The 19,390-nt window shown below is 52.8% G+C and overlaps 1 protein-coding gene across 1 annotated transcript in view; it reads left to right on the top strand.

Moving 5' to 3' along the window:
* Nucleotides 1–14,460, top strand: part of LOC141056254 (complement C1s subcomponent-like) — a 51,067-nt gene extending 36,607 nt beyond the window's left edge. Inside the window, exons 10-11 of the mRNA XM_073552988.1 lie at nt 13,096–13,170; nt 13,517–14,460. Of these exons, the coding sequence (XP_073409089.1) occupies nt 13,096–13,170; nt 13,517–14,358 (917 nt within the window). The 3' untranslated portion in view covers nt 14,359–14,460. The remainder of the gene's footprint in view (nt 1–13,095; nt 13,171–13,516) is intronic.
* The last annotated feature ends 4,930 nt before the right edge of the window (nt 14,461–19,390 follow it).

The raw sequence follows: 19,390 nt of genomic DNA, 5'->3' as shown, positions 1-19,390 counted from the left end.
GTGTGATTGGTGGGAGGTGAGGAGTGCAGGGCACATGTATGACTGGTAGGAGGTGAGGAGTGCTGGGCACATGTGTGACTGGTAGGAGGTGAGGAGTGCAGGGCACATGTGTGACTGGTAGGAGGTGAGGAGTGCAGGGCACATGTGTGACTTGTAGGATGTGAGAGGAGTGCGGGGCACATGTATGATTGGTAGGAGGTGAGGAGTTCAAGGCACATGTATGATTGGTAGGAGGTGAGGAGTGCAAGGCACATGTATGATTGGTAGGAGGTGAGGAGTGCGGGGCACATGTGTGACTGGTAGAAGGTGAGGAGTGCGGGGTACATGTGTGATTGGTGGGAGGTGAGGAGTGCGGGGCACATGTGTGACTGGTAGGAGGTGAGGAGTGCGGAGCACATGTGTGACTGGTAGGAGGTGAGGAGTGCGGGGCACATGTGTGACTGGTAGGAGGTGAGGAGTGCTGGGCACATGTATGATTGGTGGGAGGTGAGGAGTGCAGGGCAAATGTATGACTGGTAGGAGGTGAGGAGTGCTGGGCACATGTGTGACTGGTAGGAGGTGAGGAGTGCAGGGCACATGTGTGACTTGTAGGATGTGAGGAGTGCAAGGCACATGTATGATTGGTAGGAGGTGAGGAGTGCAAGGCACATGTATGATTGGTAGTTGGTGAGGAGTGCGGGGCACATGTGTGACTGGTAGAAGGTGAGGAGTGCGGGGCACATGTATGATTGGTAGGAGGTGAGGAGTGAGGGGCACATGTGTGATTGGTGGGAGGTGAGGAGTGCAGGGCACATGTATGACTGGTAGGAGGTGAGGAGTGCAGGGCACATGTATGATTGGTGGGAGGTGAGGAGTGCAGGGCACATGTGTGACTGGTAGGAGGTGAGGAGTGCAGGGCACATGTGTGACTGGTAGGAGGTGAGGAGTGCAGGGCACATGTGTGACTGGTAGGAGGTGAGGAGTGCAGGGCACATGTGTGACTGGTAGGAGGTGAGGAGTGCAGGGCACATGTGTGATTGGTAGGAGGTGAGGAGTGTGGGGCACATGTATGATTGGTAGGAGGTGAGGAGTGCGGGGCACATGTATGACTGGTAGGAAATGAGGAGTGCAGGGCACATGTGTGACTGGTAGGAGGTGAGGAGTGCAGGGCACATGTGTGATTGGTGGGAGGTGAGGAGTGCAGGGCACATGTATGACTGGTAGGAGGTGAGGAGTGCTGGGCACATGTGTGATTGGTAGGAGGTGAGGAGTGCGGGGCACATGTGTGACTGGTAGGAGGTGAGGAGTGCAGGGCACATGTGTGACTGGTAGGAGGTGAGGAGTGCAGGGCACCTGTGTGACTGGTAGGAGGTGAGGAGTGCTGGGCACATGTGTGATTGGTGGGAGGTGAGGAGTGCAGGGCACATGTATGACTGGTAGGAGGTGAGGAGTGCAGGGCACATGTGTGACTGGTAGGAGGTGAGGAGTGCGGGGCACATGTGTGACTGGTAGGAGGTGAGGAATGCAAGGCACATGTGTGACTGGTAGGAGGTGAGGAGTGCAGGGCACATGTGTGACTGGTAGGAGGTGAGGAGTGCAGGGCACATGTATGACTGGTAGGAGGTGAGGAGTGCTGGGCACATGTGTGATTGGTGGGAGGTGAGGAGTGCAGGGCACATGTATGACTGGTAGGAGGTGAGGAGTGCAGGGCACATGTGTGACTGGTAGGAGGTGAGGAGTGCAGGGCACATGTGTGACTGGTAGGAGGTGAGGAGTGCAGGGCACATGTGTGACTGGTAGGAGGTGAGGAGTGCAGGACACATGTATGATTGGTAGGAGGTGAGGAGTGTGGGGCACATGTATGATTGGTAGGAGGTGAGGAGTGCGGGGCACATGTATGACTGGTAGGAAATGAGGAGTGCAGGGCACATGTGTGACTGGTAGGAGGTGAGGAGTGCAGGGCACATGTGTGATTGGTGGGAGGTGAGGAGTGCAGGGCACATGTATGACTGGTAGGAGGTGAGGAGTGCTGGGCACATGTGTGATTGGTAGGAGGTGAGGAGTGCGGGGCACATGTGTGACTGGTAGGAGGTGAGGAGTGCAGGGCACATGTGTGACTGGTAGGAGGTGAGGAGTGCAGGGCACCTGTGTGACTGGTAGGAGGTGAGGAGTGCTGGGCACATGTGTGATTGGTGGGAGGTGAGGAGTGCAGGGCACATGTATGACTGGTAGGAGGTGAGGAGTGCAGGGCACATGTGTGACTGGTAGGAGGTGAGGAGTGCGGGGCACATGTGTGACTGGTAGGAGGTGAGGAATGCAAGGCACATGTGTGACTGGTAGGAGGTGAGGAGTGCAGGGCACATGTGTGACTGGTAGGAGGTGAGGAGTGCAGGGCACATGTATGACTGGTAGGAGGTGAGGAGTGCTGGGCACATGTGTGATTGGTGGGAGGTGAGGAGTGCAGGGCACATGTATGACTGGTAGGAGGTGAGGAGTGCAGGGCACATGTGTGACTGGTAGGAGGTGAGGAGTGCAGGGCACATGTGTGACTGGTAGGAGGTGAGGAGTGCAGGGCACATGTGTGACTGGTAGGAGGTGAGGAGTGCAGGACACATGTATGACTGGTAGGAGGTGAGGAGTGCAGGGCACATGTATGACTGGTAGGAGGTGAGGAGTGCAGGGCACATGTATGACTGGTAGGAGGTGAGGAGTGCTGGGCACATGTGTGATTGGTGGGCAGTGAGGAGTGCAGGGCACATGTGTGACTGGTAGGAGGTGAGGAGTGCTGGGCACATGTGTGATTGGTGGGCGGTGAGGAGTGCAGGGCACATGTGTGACTGGTAGGAGGTGAGGAGTGCAGGGCACATGTGTGACTGGTAGGAGGTGAGGAGTGCAGGGCACCTGTGTGACTGGTAGGAGGGGAGGAGTGCAGGGCATATATATGATTGGTAGGAGGTGAGGAGTGCAAGGCACCTGTGTGACTGGTAGGAGGTGAGGAGTGCAGGGCACATGTATGACTGGTAGGAGGTGAGGAGTGCAGGGCACATGTGTGACTGGTAGGAGGTGAGGAGTGCAGGGCACATGTGTGACTGGTAGGAGGTGAGGAATGCAGGGCACATGTGTGACTGGTGGGAGGTGAGGAGTGCAGGGCACATGTATGACTGGTAGGAGGTGAGGAGTGCTGGGCACATGTGTGATTGGTGGGAGGTGAGGAGTGCAGGGCACATGTGTGATTGGTGGGAGGTGAGGAGTGCAGGGCACATGTATGACTGGTAGGAGGTGAGGAGTGCAGGGCACATGTGTGATTGGTGGGAGGTGAGGAGTGCAGGGCAGATGTATGACTGGTAGGAGGTGAGGAGTGCTGGGCACATGTGTGATTGGTGGGAGGTGAGGAGTGCAGGGCACATGTGTGACTGGTAGGAGGTGAGGAGTGCTGGGCACATGTGTGATTGGTGGGAGGTGAGGAGTGCAGGGCATATGTGTGACTGGTAGGAGGTGAGGAGTGCAGGGCACATGTGTGACTGGTAGGAGGTGAGGAGTGCAGGGCACCTGTGTGACTGGTAGGAGGTGAGGAGTGCAGGGCACATGTGTGACTGGTAGGAGGTGAGGAGTGCAGGACACATGTATGACTGGTAGGAGGTGAGGAGTGCTGGGCACATGTGTGATTGGTGAGAGGTGAGGAGTGCAGGGCACATGTATGACTTGTAGGAGGTGAGGAATGCAGGGCACATGTATGACTGGTAGGAGGTGAGGAGTGCAGGGCACATGTATGACTGGTAGGAGGTGAGGAGTGCTGGGCACATGTGTGATTGGTGGGCAGTGAGGAGTGCAGGGCAAATGTGTGACTGGTAGGAGGTGAGGAGTGCAGGGCACATGTGTGACTGTTAGGAGGTGAGGAGTGCAGGGCACATGTGTGACTGGTAGGAGGTGAGGAGTGCAGGGCACCTGTGTGACTGGTAGGAGGTGAGGAGTGCAGGGCATATATATGATTGGTAGGAGGTGAGGAGTGCAAGGCACCTGTGTGACTGGTAGGAGGTGAGGAGTGCAGGGCACATGTATGACTGGTAGGAGGTGAGGAGTGCAGGGCACATGTGTGACTGGTCGGAGGTGAGGAGTGCAGGGCACATGTGTGACTGGTAGGAGGTGAGGAGTGCAGGGCACATGTATGACTGGTAGGAGGTGAGGAGTGCTGGGCACATGTGTGATTGGTGGGAGGTGAGGAGTGCAGGGCACATGTATGACTGGTAGGAGGTGAGGAGTGCAGGGCACATGTGTGATTGGTGGGAGGTGAGGAGTGCAGGGCACATGTATGACTGGTAGGAGGTGAGGAGTGCTGGGCACATGTGTGATTGGTGGGAGGTGAGGAGTGCAGGGCACATGTGTGACTGGTGGGAGGTGAGGAGTGCAGGGCACATGTATGACTGGTAGGAGGTGAGGAGTGCTGGGCACATGTGTGATTGGTGGGAGGTGAGGAGTGCAGGGCACATGTATGACTGGTAGGAGGTGAGGAGTGCAGGGCACATGTGTGATTGGTGGGAGGTGAGGAGTGCAGGGCACATGTATGACTGGTAGGAGGTGAGGAGTGCTGGGCACATGTGTGATTGGTGGGAGGTGAGGAGTGCAGGGCACATGTGTGACTGGTAGGAGGTGAGGAGTGCTGGGCACATGTGTGATTGGTGGGAGGTGAGGAGTGCAGGGCATATGTGTGACTGGTAGGAGGTGAGGAGTGCAGGGCACATGTATGACTGGTAGGAGGTGAGGAGTGCTGGGCACATGTGTGATTGGTGGGCGGTGAGGAGTGCAGGGCACATGTGTGACTGGTAGGAGGTGAGGAGTGCAGGGCACCTGTGTGACTGGTAGGAGGTGAGGAGTGCAGGGCATATGTATGACTGGTAGGAGGTGAGGAGTGCAGGGCACATGTATGACTGGTAGGAGGTGAGGAGTGCAAGGCACATGTGTGATTGGTGGGAGGTGAGGAGTGAGGGGCACATGTGTGACTGGTAGGAGGTGAGGAGTGAGGGGCACATGTGTGATTGGTGGGCGGTGAGGAGTGCAGGGCACATGTGTGACTGGTAGGAGGTGAGGAGTGCAGGGCACATGTATGACTGGTAGCAGGTGAGGAGTGCAAGGCACATGTGTGATTGGTGGGCAGTGAGGAGTGCAGGGCAAATGTGTGACTGGTACGAGGTGAGGAGTGCTGGGCACATGTGTGATTGGTGGGCGGTGAGGAGTGCAGGGCACATGTGTGACTGGTAGGAGGTGAGGAGTGCAGGGCACATGTGTGACTGGTAGGAGGTGAGGAGTGCAGGGCACCTGTGTGACTGGTAGGAGGTGAGGAGTGCAGGGCATATATATGATTGGTAGGAGGTGAGGAGTGCAAGGCACCTGTGTGACTGGTAGGAGGTGAGGAGTGCAGGGCACATGTATGACTGGTAGGAGGTGAGGAGTGCAGGGCACATGTGTGACTGGTCGGAGGTGAGGAGTGCAGGGCACATGTGTGACTGGTAGGAGGTGAGGAATGCAGGGCACATGTGTGACTGGTGGGAGGTGAGGAGTGCAGGGCACATGTATGACTGGTAGGAGGTGAGGAGTGCTGGGCACATGTGTGATTGGTGGGAGGTGAGGAGTGCAGGGCACATGTATGACTGGTAGGAGGTGAGGAGTGCAGGGCACATGTGTGATTGGTGGGAGGTGAGGAGTGCAGGGCACATGTATGACTGGTAGGAGGTGAGGAGTGCTGGGCACATGTGTGATTGGTGGGAGGTGAGGAGTGCAGGGCACATGTGTGACTGGTAGGAGGTGAGGAGTGCTGGGCACATGTGTGATTGGTGGGAGGTGAGGAGTGCAGGGCATATGTATGACTGGTAGGAGGTGAGGAGTGCAGGGCACATGTATGACTGGTAGGAGGTGAGGAGTGCAAGGCACATGTGTGATTGGTGGGAGGTGAGGAGTGCAGGGCAAATGTATGACTGGTAGGAGGTGAGGAGTGCTGGGCACATGTGTGATTGGTGGGCGGTGAGGAGTGCAGGGCACATGTGTGACTGGTAGGAGGTGAGGAGTGCAGGGCACCTGTGTGACTGGTAGGAGGTGAGGAGTGCAGGGCATATGTATGACTGGTAGGAGGTGAGGAGTGCAGGGCACATGTATGACTGGTAGGAGGTGAGGAGTGCAAGGCACATGTGTGATTGGTGGGAGGTGAGGAGTGAGGGGCACATGTGTGACTGGTAGGAGGTGAGGAGTGAGGGGCACATGTGTGACTGGTAGAAGGTGAGGAGTGCAGGACACATGTGTGATTGGTAGGAGGTGAGGAGTGCTGGGCACATGTGTGACTGGTAGGAGGTGAGGAGTGCAGGGCACATGTGTGACTGGTAGGAGGTGAGGAGTGCAGGGCACATGTGTGATTGGTAGGAGGTGAGGAGTGAGGGGCACATGTGTGACTGGTAGGAGGTGAGGAGTGAGGGGCACATGTGTGACTGGTAGAAGGTGAGGAGTGCGGGGCACATGTGTGATTGGTAGAAGGTGAGGAGTGCGGGGCACATGTGTGACTGGTAGAAGGTGAGGAGTGCGGGGCACATGTGTGATTGGTAGAAGGTGAGGAGTGAGGGGCACATGTGTGATTGGTGGGAGGTGAGGAGTGCAGGGCACATGTGTGACTGGTAGGAGGTGAGGAGTTCAGGACACATGTATGACTGGTAGGAGGTGAGGAGTGCAGGGCACATGTGTGATTGGTAGGAGGTGAGGAGTGCGGGGCACATGTGTGACTGGTAGGAGGTGAGGAGTGAGGGGCACATGTGTGATTGGTGGGAGGTGAGGAGTGCGGGGCATATGTATGACTGGTAGGAGGTGAGGAGTGAGGGGCACATATGTGATTGGTAGAAGGTGAGGAGTGCGGGGCACATGTGTGATTGGTAGAAGGTGAGGAGTGCGGGGCACATGTGTGACTGGTAGAAGGTGAGGAGTGCAAGGCACATGTGTGATTGGTGGGAGGTGAGGAGTGCAGGGCACATGTATGACTGGTAGGAGGTGAGGAGTGCTGGGCACATGTGTGACTGGTAGGAGGTGAGGAGTGCAGGGCACATGTGTGACTGGTAGGAGGTGAGGAGTGCAGGGCACATGTGTGACTTGTAGGATGTGAGGAGTGCGGGGCACATGTATGATTGGTAGGAGGTGAGGAGTTCAAGGCACATGTATGATTGGTAGGAGGTGAGGAGTGCAAGGCACATGTATGATTGGTAGGAGGTGAGGAGTGCGGGGCACATGTGTGACTGGTAGAAGGTGAGGAGTGCGGGGTACATGTGTGATTGGTGGGAGGTGAGGAGTGCGGGGCACATGTGTGACTGGTAGGAGGTGAGGAGTGCGGAGCACATGTGTGACTGGTAGGAGGTGAGGAGTGCGGGGCACATGTGTGACTGGTAGGAGGTGAGGAGTGCTGGGCACATGTATGATTGGTGGGAGGTGAGGAGTGCAGGGCAAATGTATGACTGGTAGGAGGTGAGGAGTGCTGGGCACATGTGTGACTGGTAGGAGGTGAGGAGTGCAGGGCACATGTGTGACTTGTAGGATGTGAGGAGTGCAAGGCACATGTATGATTGGTAGGAGGTGAGGAGTGCAAGGCACATGTATGATTGGTAGGAGGTGAGGAGTGCGGGGCACATGTGTGACTGGTAGAAGGTGAGGAGTGCGGGGCACATGTATGATTGGTAGGAGGTGAGGAGTGCAGGGCACATGTGTGACTGGTAGGAGGTGAGGAGTGCAGGGCACATGTATGACTGGTAGGAGGTGAGGAGTGCAGGGCACATGTATGACTGGTAGGAGGTGAGGAGTGCGGGGCACATGTATGATTGGTAGGAGGTGAGGAGTGCGGGGCACATGTATGACTGGTAGGAGGTGAGGAGTGCAGGGCACATGTGTGACTGGTAGGAGGTGAGGAGTGCAGGGTACATGCATGACTGGTAGGAGGTGAGGAGTGCAGGGCACATGTATGACTGGTAGGAGGTGAGGAGTGCAGGGCACATGTATGACTGGTAGGAGGTGAGGAGTGCAGGGCACATGTATGACTGGTAGGAGGTGAGGAGTGCAGGGCACATGTATGACTGGTAGGAGGTGAGGAGTGCAGGGCACATGTATGACTGGTAGGAGGTGAGGAGTGCAGGGCACATGTGTGACTGGTAGGAGGTGAGGAGTGCTGGGCACATGTGTGACTGGTAGGAGGTGAGGAGTGTGGGGCACATGCAAGACTGGTAGGAGGTGAGGAGTGCGGGGCACATGTATGACTGGTAGGAGGTGAGGAGTGCAGGGTACATGTATGACTGGTAGGAGGTGAGGAGTGCAGGGTACATGTATGACTGGTAGGAGGTGAGGAGTGCAGGGCACATGTATGACTGGTAGGAGGTGAGGAGTGCAGGGCACATGTATGACTGGTAGGAGGTGATGAGTGCAGGGCACATGTATGACTGGTAGGACATGAGGAGTGCAGGGCACATGTATGACTGGTAGGAGGTGAGGAGTGCAGGGCACATGTGTGACTGGTAGGAGGTGAGGAGTGCTGGGCACATGTGTGACTGGTAGGAGGTGAGGAGTGTGGGGCACATGTGTGACTGGTAGGAGATAAGGAGTGCAGGGCACATGTGTGACTGGTAGGAGGTGAGGAGTGTGGGGCACATGTGTGACTGGTAGGAGATAAGGAGTGCGGGGCACATGTGTGATTGGTGGGAGGTGAGGAGTGCTGGGCACATGTGTGACTGGTAGGAGGTGAGGAGTGTGGGGCACATGTGTGATTGGTGGGAGGTGAGGAGTGCGGGGCACTTGTGTGACTGGTAGGAGGTGAGGAGTGCGGGGCACATGTATGACTGGTAGGAGGTGAGGAGTGCAGTGCACATGTGTGACTGGTAGGAGGTGAGGAGTGCTGGGCACATGTGTGACTGGTAGGAGGTGAGGAGTGCAGGGCACATGTGTGACTGGTAGGAGGTGAGGAGTGCTGGGCACATGTGTGATTGGTGGGAGGTGAGGAGTGCAGGGCACATGTGTGATTGGTGGGAGGTGAGGAGTGCAGGGCACATGTATGACTGGTAGGAGGTGAGGAGTGCTGGGCACATGTGTGACTGGTAGGAGGTGAGGAGTGCAGGGCACCTGTGTGACTGGTAGAAGGTGGGGAGTGCGGGGCACATGTGTGACTGGTAGGAGGTGAGGAGTGCAAGGCACCTGTGTGACTGGTAGGAGGTGAGGAGTGCAGGGCATATGTGTGACTGGTAGAAGGTGAGGAGTGCAAGGCACCTGTGTGACTGGTAGGAGGTAAGGAGTGCGGGGCACATGTGTGACTGGTCGAAGGTGAGGAGTGCAGGGCACATGTGTGACTGGTAGGAGGTGAGGAGTGCAGGGCACATGTATGACTGGTAGGAGGTGAGGAGTGCTGGGCACATGTGTGATTGGTGGGAGGTGAGGAGTGCAGGGCACATGTGTGACTGGTAGGAGGTGAGGAGTGCAGGGCACATGTATGACTGGTAGGAGGTGAGGAGTGCTGGGCACATGTGTGATTGGTGGGAGGTGAGGAGTGCAGGGCACATGTGTGACTGGTAGGAGGTGAGGAGTGCAGGGCACATGTGTGACTGGTAGGAGGTGAGGAGTGCAGGGCACATGTATGACTGGTAGGAGGTGAGGAGTGCTGGGCACATGTGTGACTGGTAGGAGGTGAGGAGTGCAGGGCACATGTGTGACTGGTAGGAGGTGAGGAGTTCAGGGCACATGTATGACTGGTAGGAGGTGAGGAGTGCTGGGCACATGTGTGATTGGTGGGAGGTGAGGAGTGTGGGGCACATGTGTGACTGGTAGGAGGTGAGGAGTGCGGGGCACATGTATGACTGGTAGGAGGTGAGGAGTGCTGGGCACATGTGTGATTGGTAGGAGGTGAGGAGTGTGGGGCACATGTGTGACTGGTAGGAGGTGAGGAGTGCGGGGCACATGTATGACTGGTAGGAGGTGAGGAGTGCAGGGCACATGTGTGATTGGTGGGAGGTGAGGAGTGCAGGGCACATGTGTGATTGGTGGGAGGTGAGGAGTGCAGGGCACATGTATGACTGGTAAGAGGTGAGGAGTGCTGGGCACATGTGTGATTGGTGGGAGGTGAGGAGTGCAGGGCACATGTATGACTGGTAGGAGGTGAGGAGTGCTGGGCACATGTGTGATTGGTAGGAGGTGAGGAGTGCGGGGCACATGTGTGACTGGTAGGAGGTGAGGAGTGCAGGGCACCTGTGTGACTGGTAGGAGGTGAGGAGTGCAGGGCACATGTATGACTGGTAGGAGGTGAGGAGTGCTGGGCACATGTGTGATTGGTGGGAGGTGAGGAGTGCAGGGCACATGTATGACTGGTAGGAGGTGAGGAGTGCAGGGCACATGTGTGACTGGTAGGAGGTGAGGAGTGCGGGGCACATGTGTGACTGGTAGGAGGTGAGGAGTGCAGGGCACATGTGTGACTGGTAGGAGGTGAGGAGTGCAAGGCACATGTGTGACTGGTAGGAGGTGAGGAGTGCAGGGCACATGTGTGACTGGTAGGAGGTGAGGAGTGCAGGGCACATGTATGACTGGTAGGAGGTGAGGAGTGCTGGGCACATGTGTGATTGGTGGGAGGTGAGGAGTGCAGGGCACATGTATGACTGGTAGGAGGTGAGGAGTGCAGGGCACATGTGTGACTGGTAGGAGGTGAGGAGTGCAGGGCACATGTGTGACTGGTAGGAGGTGAGGAGTGCAGGGCACATGTGTGACTGGTAGGAGGTGAGGAGTGCAGGACACATGTATGACTGGTAGGAGGTGAGGAGTGCTGGGCACATGTGTGATTGGTGAGAGGTGAGGAGTGCAGGGCACATGTATGACTTGTAGGAGGTGAGGAATGCAGGGCACATGTATGACTGGTAGGAGGTGAGGAGTGCAGGGCACATGTATGACTGGTAGGAGGTGAGGAGTGCTGGGCACATGTGTGATTGGTGGGCAGTGAGGAGTGCAGGGCACATGTGTGACTGGTAGGAGGTGAGGAGTGCTGGGCACATGTGTGATTGGTGGGCGGTGAGGAGTGCAGGGCACATGTGTGACTGGTAGGAGGTGAGGAGTGCAGGGCACATGTGTGACTGGTAGGAGGTGAGGAGTGCAGGGCACCTGTGTGACTGGTAGGAGGTGAGGAGTGCAGGGCATATATATGATTGGTAGGAGGTGAGGAGTGCAAGGCACCTGTGTGACTGGTAGGAGGTGAGGAGTGCAGGGCACATGTATGACTGGTAGGAGGTGAGGAGTGCAGGGCACATGTGTGATTGGTGGGAGGTGAGGAGTGCAGGGCACATGTGTGACTGGTAGGAGGTGAGGAGTGCAGGGCACATGTGTGACTGGTAGGAGGTGAGGAATGCAGGGCACATGTGTGACTGGTGGGAGGTGAGGAGTGCAGGGCACATGTATGACTGGTAGGAGGTGAGGAGTGCTGGGCACATGTGTGATTGGTGGGAGGTGAGGAGTGCAGGGCACATGTATGACTGGTAGGAGGTGAGGAGTGCAGGGCACATGTGTGATTGGTGGGAGGTGAGGAGTGCAGGGCACATGTATGACTGGTAGGAGGTGAGGAGTGCTGGGCACATGTGTGATTGGTGGGAGGTGAGGAGTGCAGGGCACATGTGTGACTGGTAGGAGGTGAGGAGTGCTGGGCACATGTGTGATTGGTGGGAGGTGAGGAGTGCAGGGCACATGTATGACTGGTAGGAGGTGAGGAGTGCTGGGCACATGTGTGATTGGTGGGCGGTGAGGAGTGCAGGGCACATGTGTGACTGGTAGGAGGTGAGGAGTGCAGGGCACCTGTGTGACTGGTAGGAGGTGAGGAGTGCAAGGCACCTGTGTGACTGGTAGGAGGTGAGGAGTGCAGGGCATATGTATGACTGGTAGGAGGTGAGGAGTGCAGGGCACATGTATGACTGGTAGGAGGTGAGGAGTGCAGGGCACATGTATGACTGGTAGGAGGTGAGGAGTGCGGGGCACATGTGTGACTGGTAGGAGGTGAGGAGTGCAGGGCACATATATGATTGGTAGGAGGTGAGGAGTGCAGGGCACATGTATGACTGGTAGGAGGTGAGGAGTGCGGGGCACATGTGTGACTGTTAGGAGGTGAGGAGTGCAGGGCACATGTATGATTGGTAGGAGGTGAGGAGTGCAGGGCACATGTGTGACTGGTAGGAGGTGAGGAGTGCAGCGTACATGTATGACTGGTAGGAGGTGAGGAGTGCGGGGCACATGTGTGACTGGTAGGAGGTGAGGAGTGCGGGGCACATGTGTGACTGGTAGGAGGTGAGGAGTGCAAGGCACATGTGTGACTGGTAGGAGGTGAGGAGTGCGAGGCACATGTGTGACTGGTAGGAGGTGAGGAGTGCAGCGTACATGTATGACTGGTAGGAGGTGAGGAGTGCGGGGCACATGTGTGACTGGTAGGAGGTGAGGAGTGCGGGGCACATGTGTGACTGGTAGGAGGTGAGGAGTGCAGGGCACATGTGTGACTGGTAGAAGGTGAGGAGTGTGGGGCACATGTATGATTGGTAGGAGGTGAGGAGTGCAAGGCATATGTGTGATTGGTAGGAGGTGAGGAGTGTGGGGCACATGTATGATTGGTAGGAGGTGAGGAGTGCGGGGCACATGTATGACTGGTAGGAGGTGAGGAGTGCGGGGCACATATGTGACTGCTAGGAGGTGAGGAGTGTGGGGCACATGTATGATTGGTAGGAGGTGAGGAGTGCAAGGCACATGTATGATTGGTAGGAGGTGAGGAGTGCGGGGCACATGTATGACTGGTAGGAGGTGAGGAGTGCGGGGCACATGTGTGACTGGTAGGAGGTGAGGAGTGCAGCGTACATGTATGACTGGTAGGAGGTGAGGAGTGCAGGGCACATGTATGACTGGTAGGAGGTGAGGAGTGCGGGGCACATGTGTGACTGGTAGGAGGTGAGGAGTGCAGCGTACATGTGTGACTGGTAGGAGGTGAGGAGTGCAGCGTACATGTATGACTGGTAGGAGGTGAGGAGTGCGGGGTACATGTGTGACTAGAAGGGGATGATGCTTATGTACTATTCTGAGCTCATCTTTAGTTATTCACAGATACCTATCACTGCTCCTTGGATGGATTCTGGAGAAACAGCAACAAAGAAAGTGAACTTCCCAAATGTACAGCAGGTAAATGAGAGGAGCCAAGTCCAGAACTGCTCCTTCTTTACTCGTATTATAAGATATAGTTCATCCAGACATATTTCATATTTGCTCTCTGGCCACAGACACTCATTATTACTATCAGCCCCTGCTCGTTCAGTGTCTGCAATGATGACGTATAGACACCCTGACCCCCAACATCCTCGCTAAAAGTAGGGTATTACATAATTCGATTAAAGTATGTTGAAATTATAAACAAAGTGAATCAACAAGGTACCGTATGTAGCGTTTCAAAGGCAGAACTTGGAGTATAACCAAGCTTATCTGCTCCAAAATATTTACTTCCATTTTATTGTTTTTTATGAATTTTCAGTTTGTGGCAAAAGTTCAGTAACCGGAACAACCCGAATTTTTGGTGGGGAAAAAGCACAAGAAGGCTACTTTCCATGGCTTGTGCGGGTCGAGGTGACTTCATCCCTTGGTGGGGCGTCACTTATATCGGATCGCTGGGTCTTGACGGCTGCCCACGTTGTGGAGGAAGATGCAAATCCCACATTAAAGGTTGGCAGTGTGGATCATCGGACGGCAACAGAAATACCAGTCAAGAAAGTGATCGTCCACCCCGACTGGGAAAAGCTCTCTACAAATGACAATAGGGTGAATTACAACAACGACATCGCACTTATACAGCTCGCAAGGAGAATTGAACTGGATGAATGCGTTTACCCAGTATGCCTCCCACAAAAAAGGGAGGCTGACCGTCCTGCCATTAGAGAGGCTGGATATGTTGCTGGTTGGGGGAAAACCGACCGAATACATCAGAAAACTGGATACGCAATAGACAAACCCAGGATCTTAGAATTTACAAGGGTTCCACTCCGGGATGTCGAGGAATGCAAGAAGACTATTCCAGAAGATTATACCGTTACCTCCAACATGTTGTGTGCCGGGGAAGCCGGTCATGACAGTTGTGATGGTGACAGTGGGGGTCCGCTTGTGTTCGAAGATCTTAAAATTCGAGAATACAAAAGACTATATATCGCTGGCGTCGTCTCCTGGGGCATCAAATGTGGCGAATTCGGAATGTACACCAAAGTTCAGAACTACCTGGACTGGATCGAGACGACAATGCAAAGGGTGGAAAGTGAAGAGAACGACGAAGAGCAACCGGAACCCATGAAAATATGTAAGGAGAAAAGAAAGGCAGGAGGATAAATAACCCTGTAAGCTCATAAATTAGTATATATGATGGGGGAAGGGGCAAATATCATTTATGTCTTTCTCATTAAACTCTATATGTACACACACACAATTAAAGGTTTTGGCTATATTTTTTCCAAAACATTGAAACTGAAGTAATGTTAGCTTGGCACTATTTTACACAGACACCCCCTGTCCACACAGGCACAGGAAAGCAGGGTGTGTGAGAGGGGGTGGCCCACGTGACCGTTGGCGTGGCACAATACTCGCTCACAACCCTGACAGGCTGAGAGGCTTTCACAGAAACGGTGAAACTGAGCCTTGCCAGCCCTTTAGGACTGCCACCTGTTCGTCGTTAGATATACCGGGCCAAAAACCAGCCCCGGTAGCATGTGATGTTAAACTGAGAAAACACACTTGTGGATTGAGATCAAAGAGTAGCCCAATGGTAAATTGGATATTTAATCGCCTTAAGGGCACACTAGGCAAAACACTATACAGTAAACATAATGGATATACATATATGATAGTCAGATATGCGAATACAGGTGGTAGTACAATAAGTATAAGCAGATGACACACAAGTCAGTTACCGGCTTGATGTTCACATGAGCAATTAACCCCTTTGTCGGTCACTCCTTTTCCCACCCCTCGGAAGGTCCCAGTTTTCCTCCACTTGGGTCTGGTAGCTGAAACTCCAAAACCTATGATACATTTCAACTTCTCAATGTAAAGAGGCGGTTTTGACACCATCAGAACTGGCCAGGCCTCCTTTACAATGGGAGACAAAACACAGCTTCGCTATCTGACTTTTACTAGCCGTTTTATGTATGTCCCCACCCTGGGGTGCTAGAACACATCAAGACCCTGGCAGGCGTATGTCCCATGCCCAAGATCTTGAAAACGTAACCTGTATATGGCTAGGATGTATGATAACTCCATAACTCCTTATGAAATTACGGCTCCTGTCCGTCTGGAGGGGTTCTTTGAAGCAGTTAAATAGTGTGGGCTCCCAGCAGGGGTTCATCCTGCCAGAAAGGCCTTAGTCCCACCTAGGCTGCTACAGGTGTAAGCTTTTCCACTTGGAGCTTTTGATGCTGGACTACTTGCTGAGCCAGGTGTCTTGCCTCAGCTGCACATTTTGAAGGAGGCCCAGCCAATACAAACCAAGTATTCAGCACGTAGACAAAAGAGTTTTTTAAACGTGCAAAAATTCTTTTTATTCAATTTTAGTAAATACATGTATACTAAAAGGCGGACATACAAATGAGTATATGTAAGGTGCTAGAACCATGGCATGGAACACCCAACACATTAGTTGATCACATTGAAAAAAAGTCTCCATTCAGATAAGGCCACACAGCCCCCCGAGGAAGCCCTATAGCGAAACGCGTCGGGGCATTGGCAGGACCATCCGACCACCCACATGGGTAAGATGATGTTTATGTTGTCTCATTGGTAATTGTTATGAATGAGTCACCGAGGAGGAAAAAACAAAAAGCAAGCTAAGCCCAGAAAACCGGAGAGGTTGGTAACTAGCGGATTGCAGACCCCTGATCCTATCTACAACAACTAGCAGTAGCCGTGGAGCGTGCCTACGGTGGTCCTATACGCCTCGTCACGGCCGGAGAACTAAATAAGCCTAAAGAAAGAGAGGGAAAATCTAAACTGCCCCAGGGCAGACCCCAAAGCAATAGACAGCCCCCAACATGTATTGTCGGTGAAAGAAGATGAAAACACAGACACAGGTAGAAAGATAGACTGAGCAAACGATGGGGCCCTCGGTAACTAGAAAGGACAGGAAAGAAAAGCTGCTGTCTGCAATCACACAAAAAACCCTGCCAAAAAGAATGTCCAACACGTCTGATAGAAAAAGGCCCTGAAGTCGCTAGACTTCAAAACACTATATCAGCACTCAGGTATATTCTGAAGACAGAGCAAAAGAATTCAACTGATCAGAGACAAAATGGGGATTCAGCCCAGTCCCAGCCAGGGCTGGCTGAACACAAAAACTAAGTAAACCAGACAAAAACTCATATGAACAATAGCAGAGAAAACTTAGCTTTAGGAAGGCAGGAACCAAACTGGAAACCAGAAGCCACAGTCAGGAAAAATCACCAGCAAGAAACTAGGGAGTCGGCTGCCTTAAATCCAATCAGAAACTCCTGATGTCCAATCGCTGTCCTCTTCCTCAGGTGGCCGGTCTCTGCCATTTACATCAGCTTCATTACCTCCCTTCACCAACAGAGGGAGTCCAGATAGAGAACTCACTACTCCTCTGTCAGCACAGCCAGCTCCATAACCCTCACCAGAAGCCAGAGGCAAACCCGAAAATGAGCTCACAACAGGTAGTTGTCCATGGATCTGAGGGAGGGGACGTGGAGTAGACAGCAGGCAATGAAGCCTAACCACTATATGTATCCTCTCCTTGTTCATTAAGGTGAATTAATGACATGATATAAAATTTACTACTAATTTACTGATATTTGGGTTGCATTGACATTACATGCACCCATTTTTTTACTGATCACCTTATCTGAATGGAGACTTTTTTCAATGTGATCAACTAATGTGTTGGGAGTTCCATGCCTTGGTTCTAGCACCTTACATATACTCATTTGTATGTCCGCCTTTTAGTATACATGTATTTATTAAAATTGAATAAAAATAATTTTTGCACGTTTAAAAAAGTATTTTGTCTTCGTGCTGAATACTTGGTTTGTATTGGCTGGGCTTGTTTTGAACTCAGTTTTCTGTGGATTCTAAGAATGTTTTGAGTTGCCCATTTTACATATCTTGACACTAAGGCTATGTGCCCACGTAGCGTTTTAAAAAGCTCACTAAAAACCGGACTCCTTCCCAGAAATCGCGTGGTTTTTTCCCTGCGCGATTTCACCGCAATTTTGCCGCGATTTTCGCGTGCGATATTCAAGCACTTTCCAAGCGATTTGAAGCATCGCTTGGAAAGTGATTGACAGGTTGGTCACACTCGTCAAACATAGTGTTTGAAAAGTGTGACCAGGTTTTTACTATTGAGGCCGCATATGCGGCATCAATAGTAAAAGGATGTTAAAATGCTAAAAAAAATAAAAAAATCGGGGTATATTTACCTTCCGACGTCCCGCGCTGCCATCCCAGGCCTCAGCGTTCCCAGTAATGCCTTGCGAGACCTGTGATGACGTAGTCTCGCGTTGCTATAGCGATCTCACGAGACCGCTAGAGTCACGTGAGACTACGTCTTTACAGGGCCTTGCCGCAAGGCATTACTGGGAACGCTTAGGCCGGGAATGCAGCGCGTGACGTCGGAAGGTAAATATACCCCGATTTTTTATTTTTTATTCTTTTTTTACAGGGGTATGGTACCCAGGGCCTGGAGGACAGTCTCCTCTCCTCCACACCGTGGGTACCAACCGCACATGAGACGCTTAACTTCCCACATGGTGGGCATAGCTACATGCGGGAAGTAAGCGATTCTCATGCATTCCTATGGGTGCGGAATCGCGGCAATTCTTTGCGATTCCGCACAAAAGAATGAGCATGCTGCGATTTTTTTCCGCGATGCGATTCCGCCGCGGAAAAAAGCGCAGCATTAGCACAGCATGTGCGGAATGCCATAGGAATGCATGGGGGGCGTTCTGTACACGATTTTTAAACATTTTCGCGCCGAAAATCGCGGCAAAAACGCTTCAAAATCGCTACGTGGGCACACAGCCTAATGATCAACTTTAGGTATGATAACTCTAGTTAAAACATTTTAAAGGAGGTCTATAATCTCTGATGGATATGGTAAGTCAATTGGTCGCTGTTTACCTGCCCCTCCATGTAAAAAGACGTATTGAACACAGCAATGGATGTATATCACGAAGGACAAGTTTCGGAAACGCGCATGATTTATAGGCTGGCTCAATGTATTTTATCCTCTGGCGGCCAATATCGGTTATAACTCTGCAATATATGGTAATTTGATTTGTTCCCCCATTCACTACTGCATGTAAGGGGTCCATAACATCTTTAGCCAGCTGATTAACTCTTGCCAACATTCACACAACTTTTCCCTCCTCCCCCTTCCCCTTCTTTGTACATTTTTTGTAGTTTAATTTGGGACATGTTTACAGTGCAATTGTGTAATATTTACCCGCATTGCGTTTCACTGAAAATATATATTTTTTGTATGCACAGTTTTGTTAAAACAGTCCTGTCTTAGCTTTCTGTTTTCACTTGCACCTTATTGTATGACACAGTTTTGGTCACCCTTGATCATCATTTTTTATTTGACATTTTTTGCACATTTATATTTCATATTATTGTCTCTTCTCTTATTGCTTGTACAAATTCCCTCCCCCTTTGTTTTCAGTTTCTTATTTTTTTTTTTATTCTTTTTAATTTTTTCATTTTACTTTTATTGCAATGCTTTAATATCTTTAAAGGGAACCTGTCAGCTGTTTTGGCCGCTATAAGATGCGGCCACTGCCTTTTCAGGGCTTATCTACAGCATTCTATAATGCTGTAGATAAGCCCCTGATCCGACCTGCAAGATAGAAAAATGTGTTTTATTATCCTCACCCGGGGGGGCGGTCCGATGAGGTTCGGTCTGATGGGTGTCGTAGATTCGGGTCCGGCGCCTCCCATCTTCTTGCGACACTGCCCTCCTGTTGCTTCATCGACCTCAGGCTTTGTGCTCCTACACAGGCGTACTTCTCTGTCCTGTTGAGGGCAGAGCACACTGCTGCAGTGCGCAGGCGCCAGGAAAGGTCAGAGAGGCCCAGCGCCTGCGCACTGCAGGAGTTTGCTTTGCCCTCAACAGGACAGAGAATTACGCCTGCGCAGGAGCGCGATGATGGGGAGCCATGAAGCAAGCAGGAGGGCAGCATCACAAGAAGATGGGAGGTGCTGGACCCGGACCTGCGACACCCATCGGACCGGACCGCCCCCGGGTGAGTATAATAAAGTCACACCGGGGGGCTTATCTACAGCATTATAGAATGATGTAGATAAGCCCTGAAAAGCAGTGGATGCATCTTATAGCGGCCAAAACAGCTGACAGGTT

This window comes from Dendrobates tinctorius, unplaced genomic scaffold (genome assembly GCF_039654945.1).
Source record: "Dendrobates tinctorius isolate UK_male_01 unplaced genomic scaffold, ASM3965494v1 ptg000196l, whole genome shotgun sequence".
NCBI classification, from domain to species: Eukaryota; Metazoa; Chordata; class Amphibia; order Anura; family Dendrobatidae; genus Dendrobates; species Dendrobates tinctorius.
The sequence above is the reverse complement of the archived record's forward strand: the minus strand, read 5'-3'. Positions and strand labels throughout refer to the sequence as shown.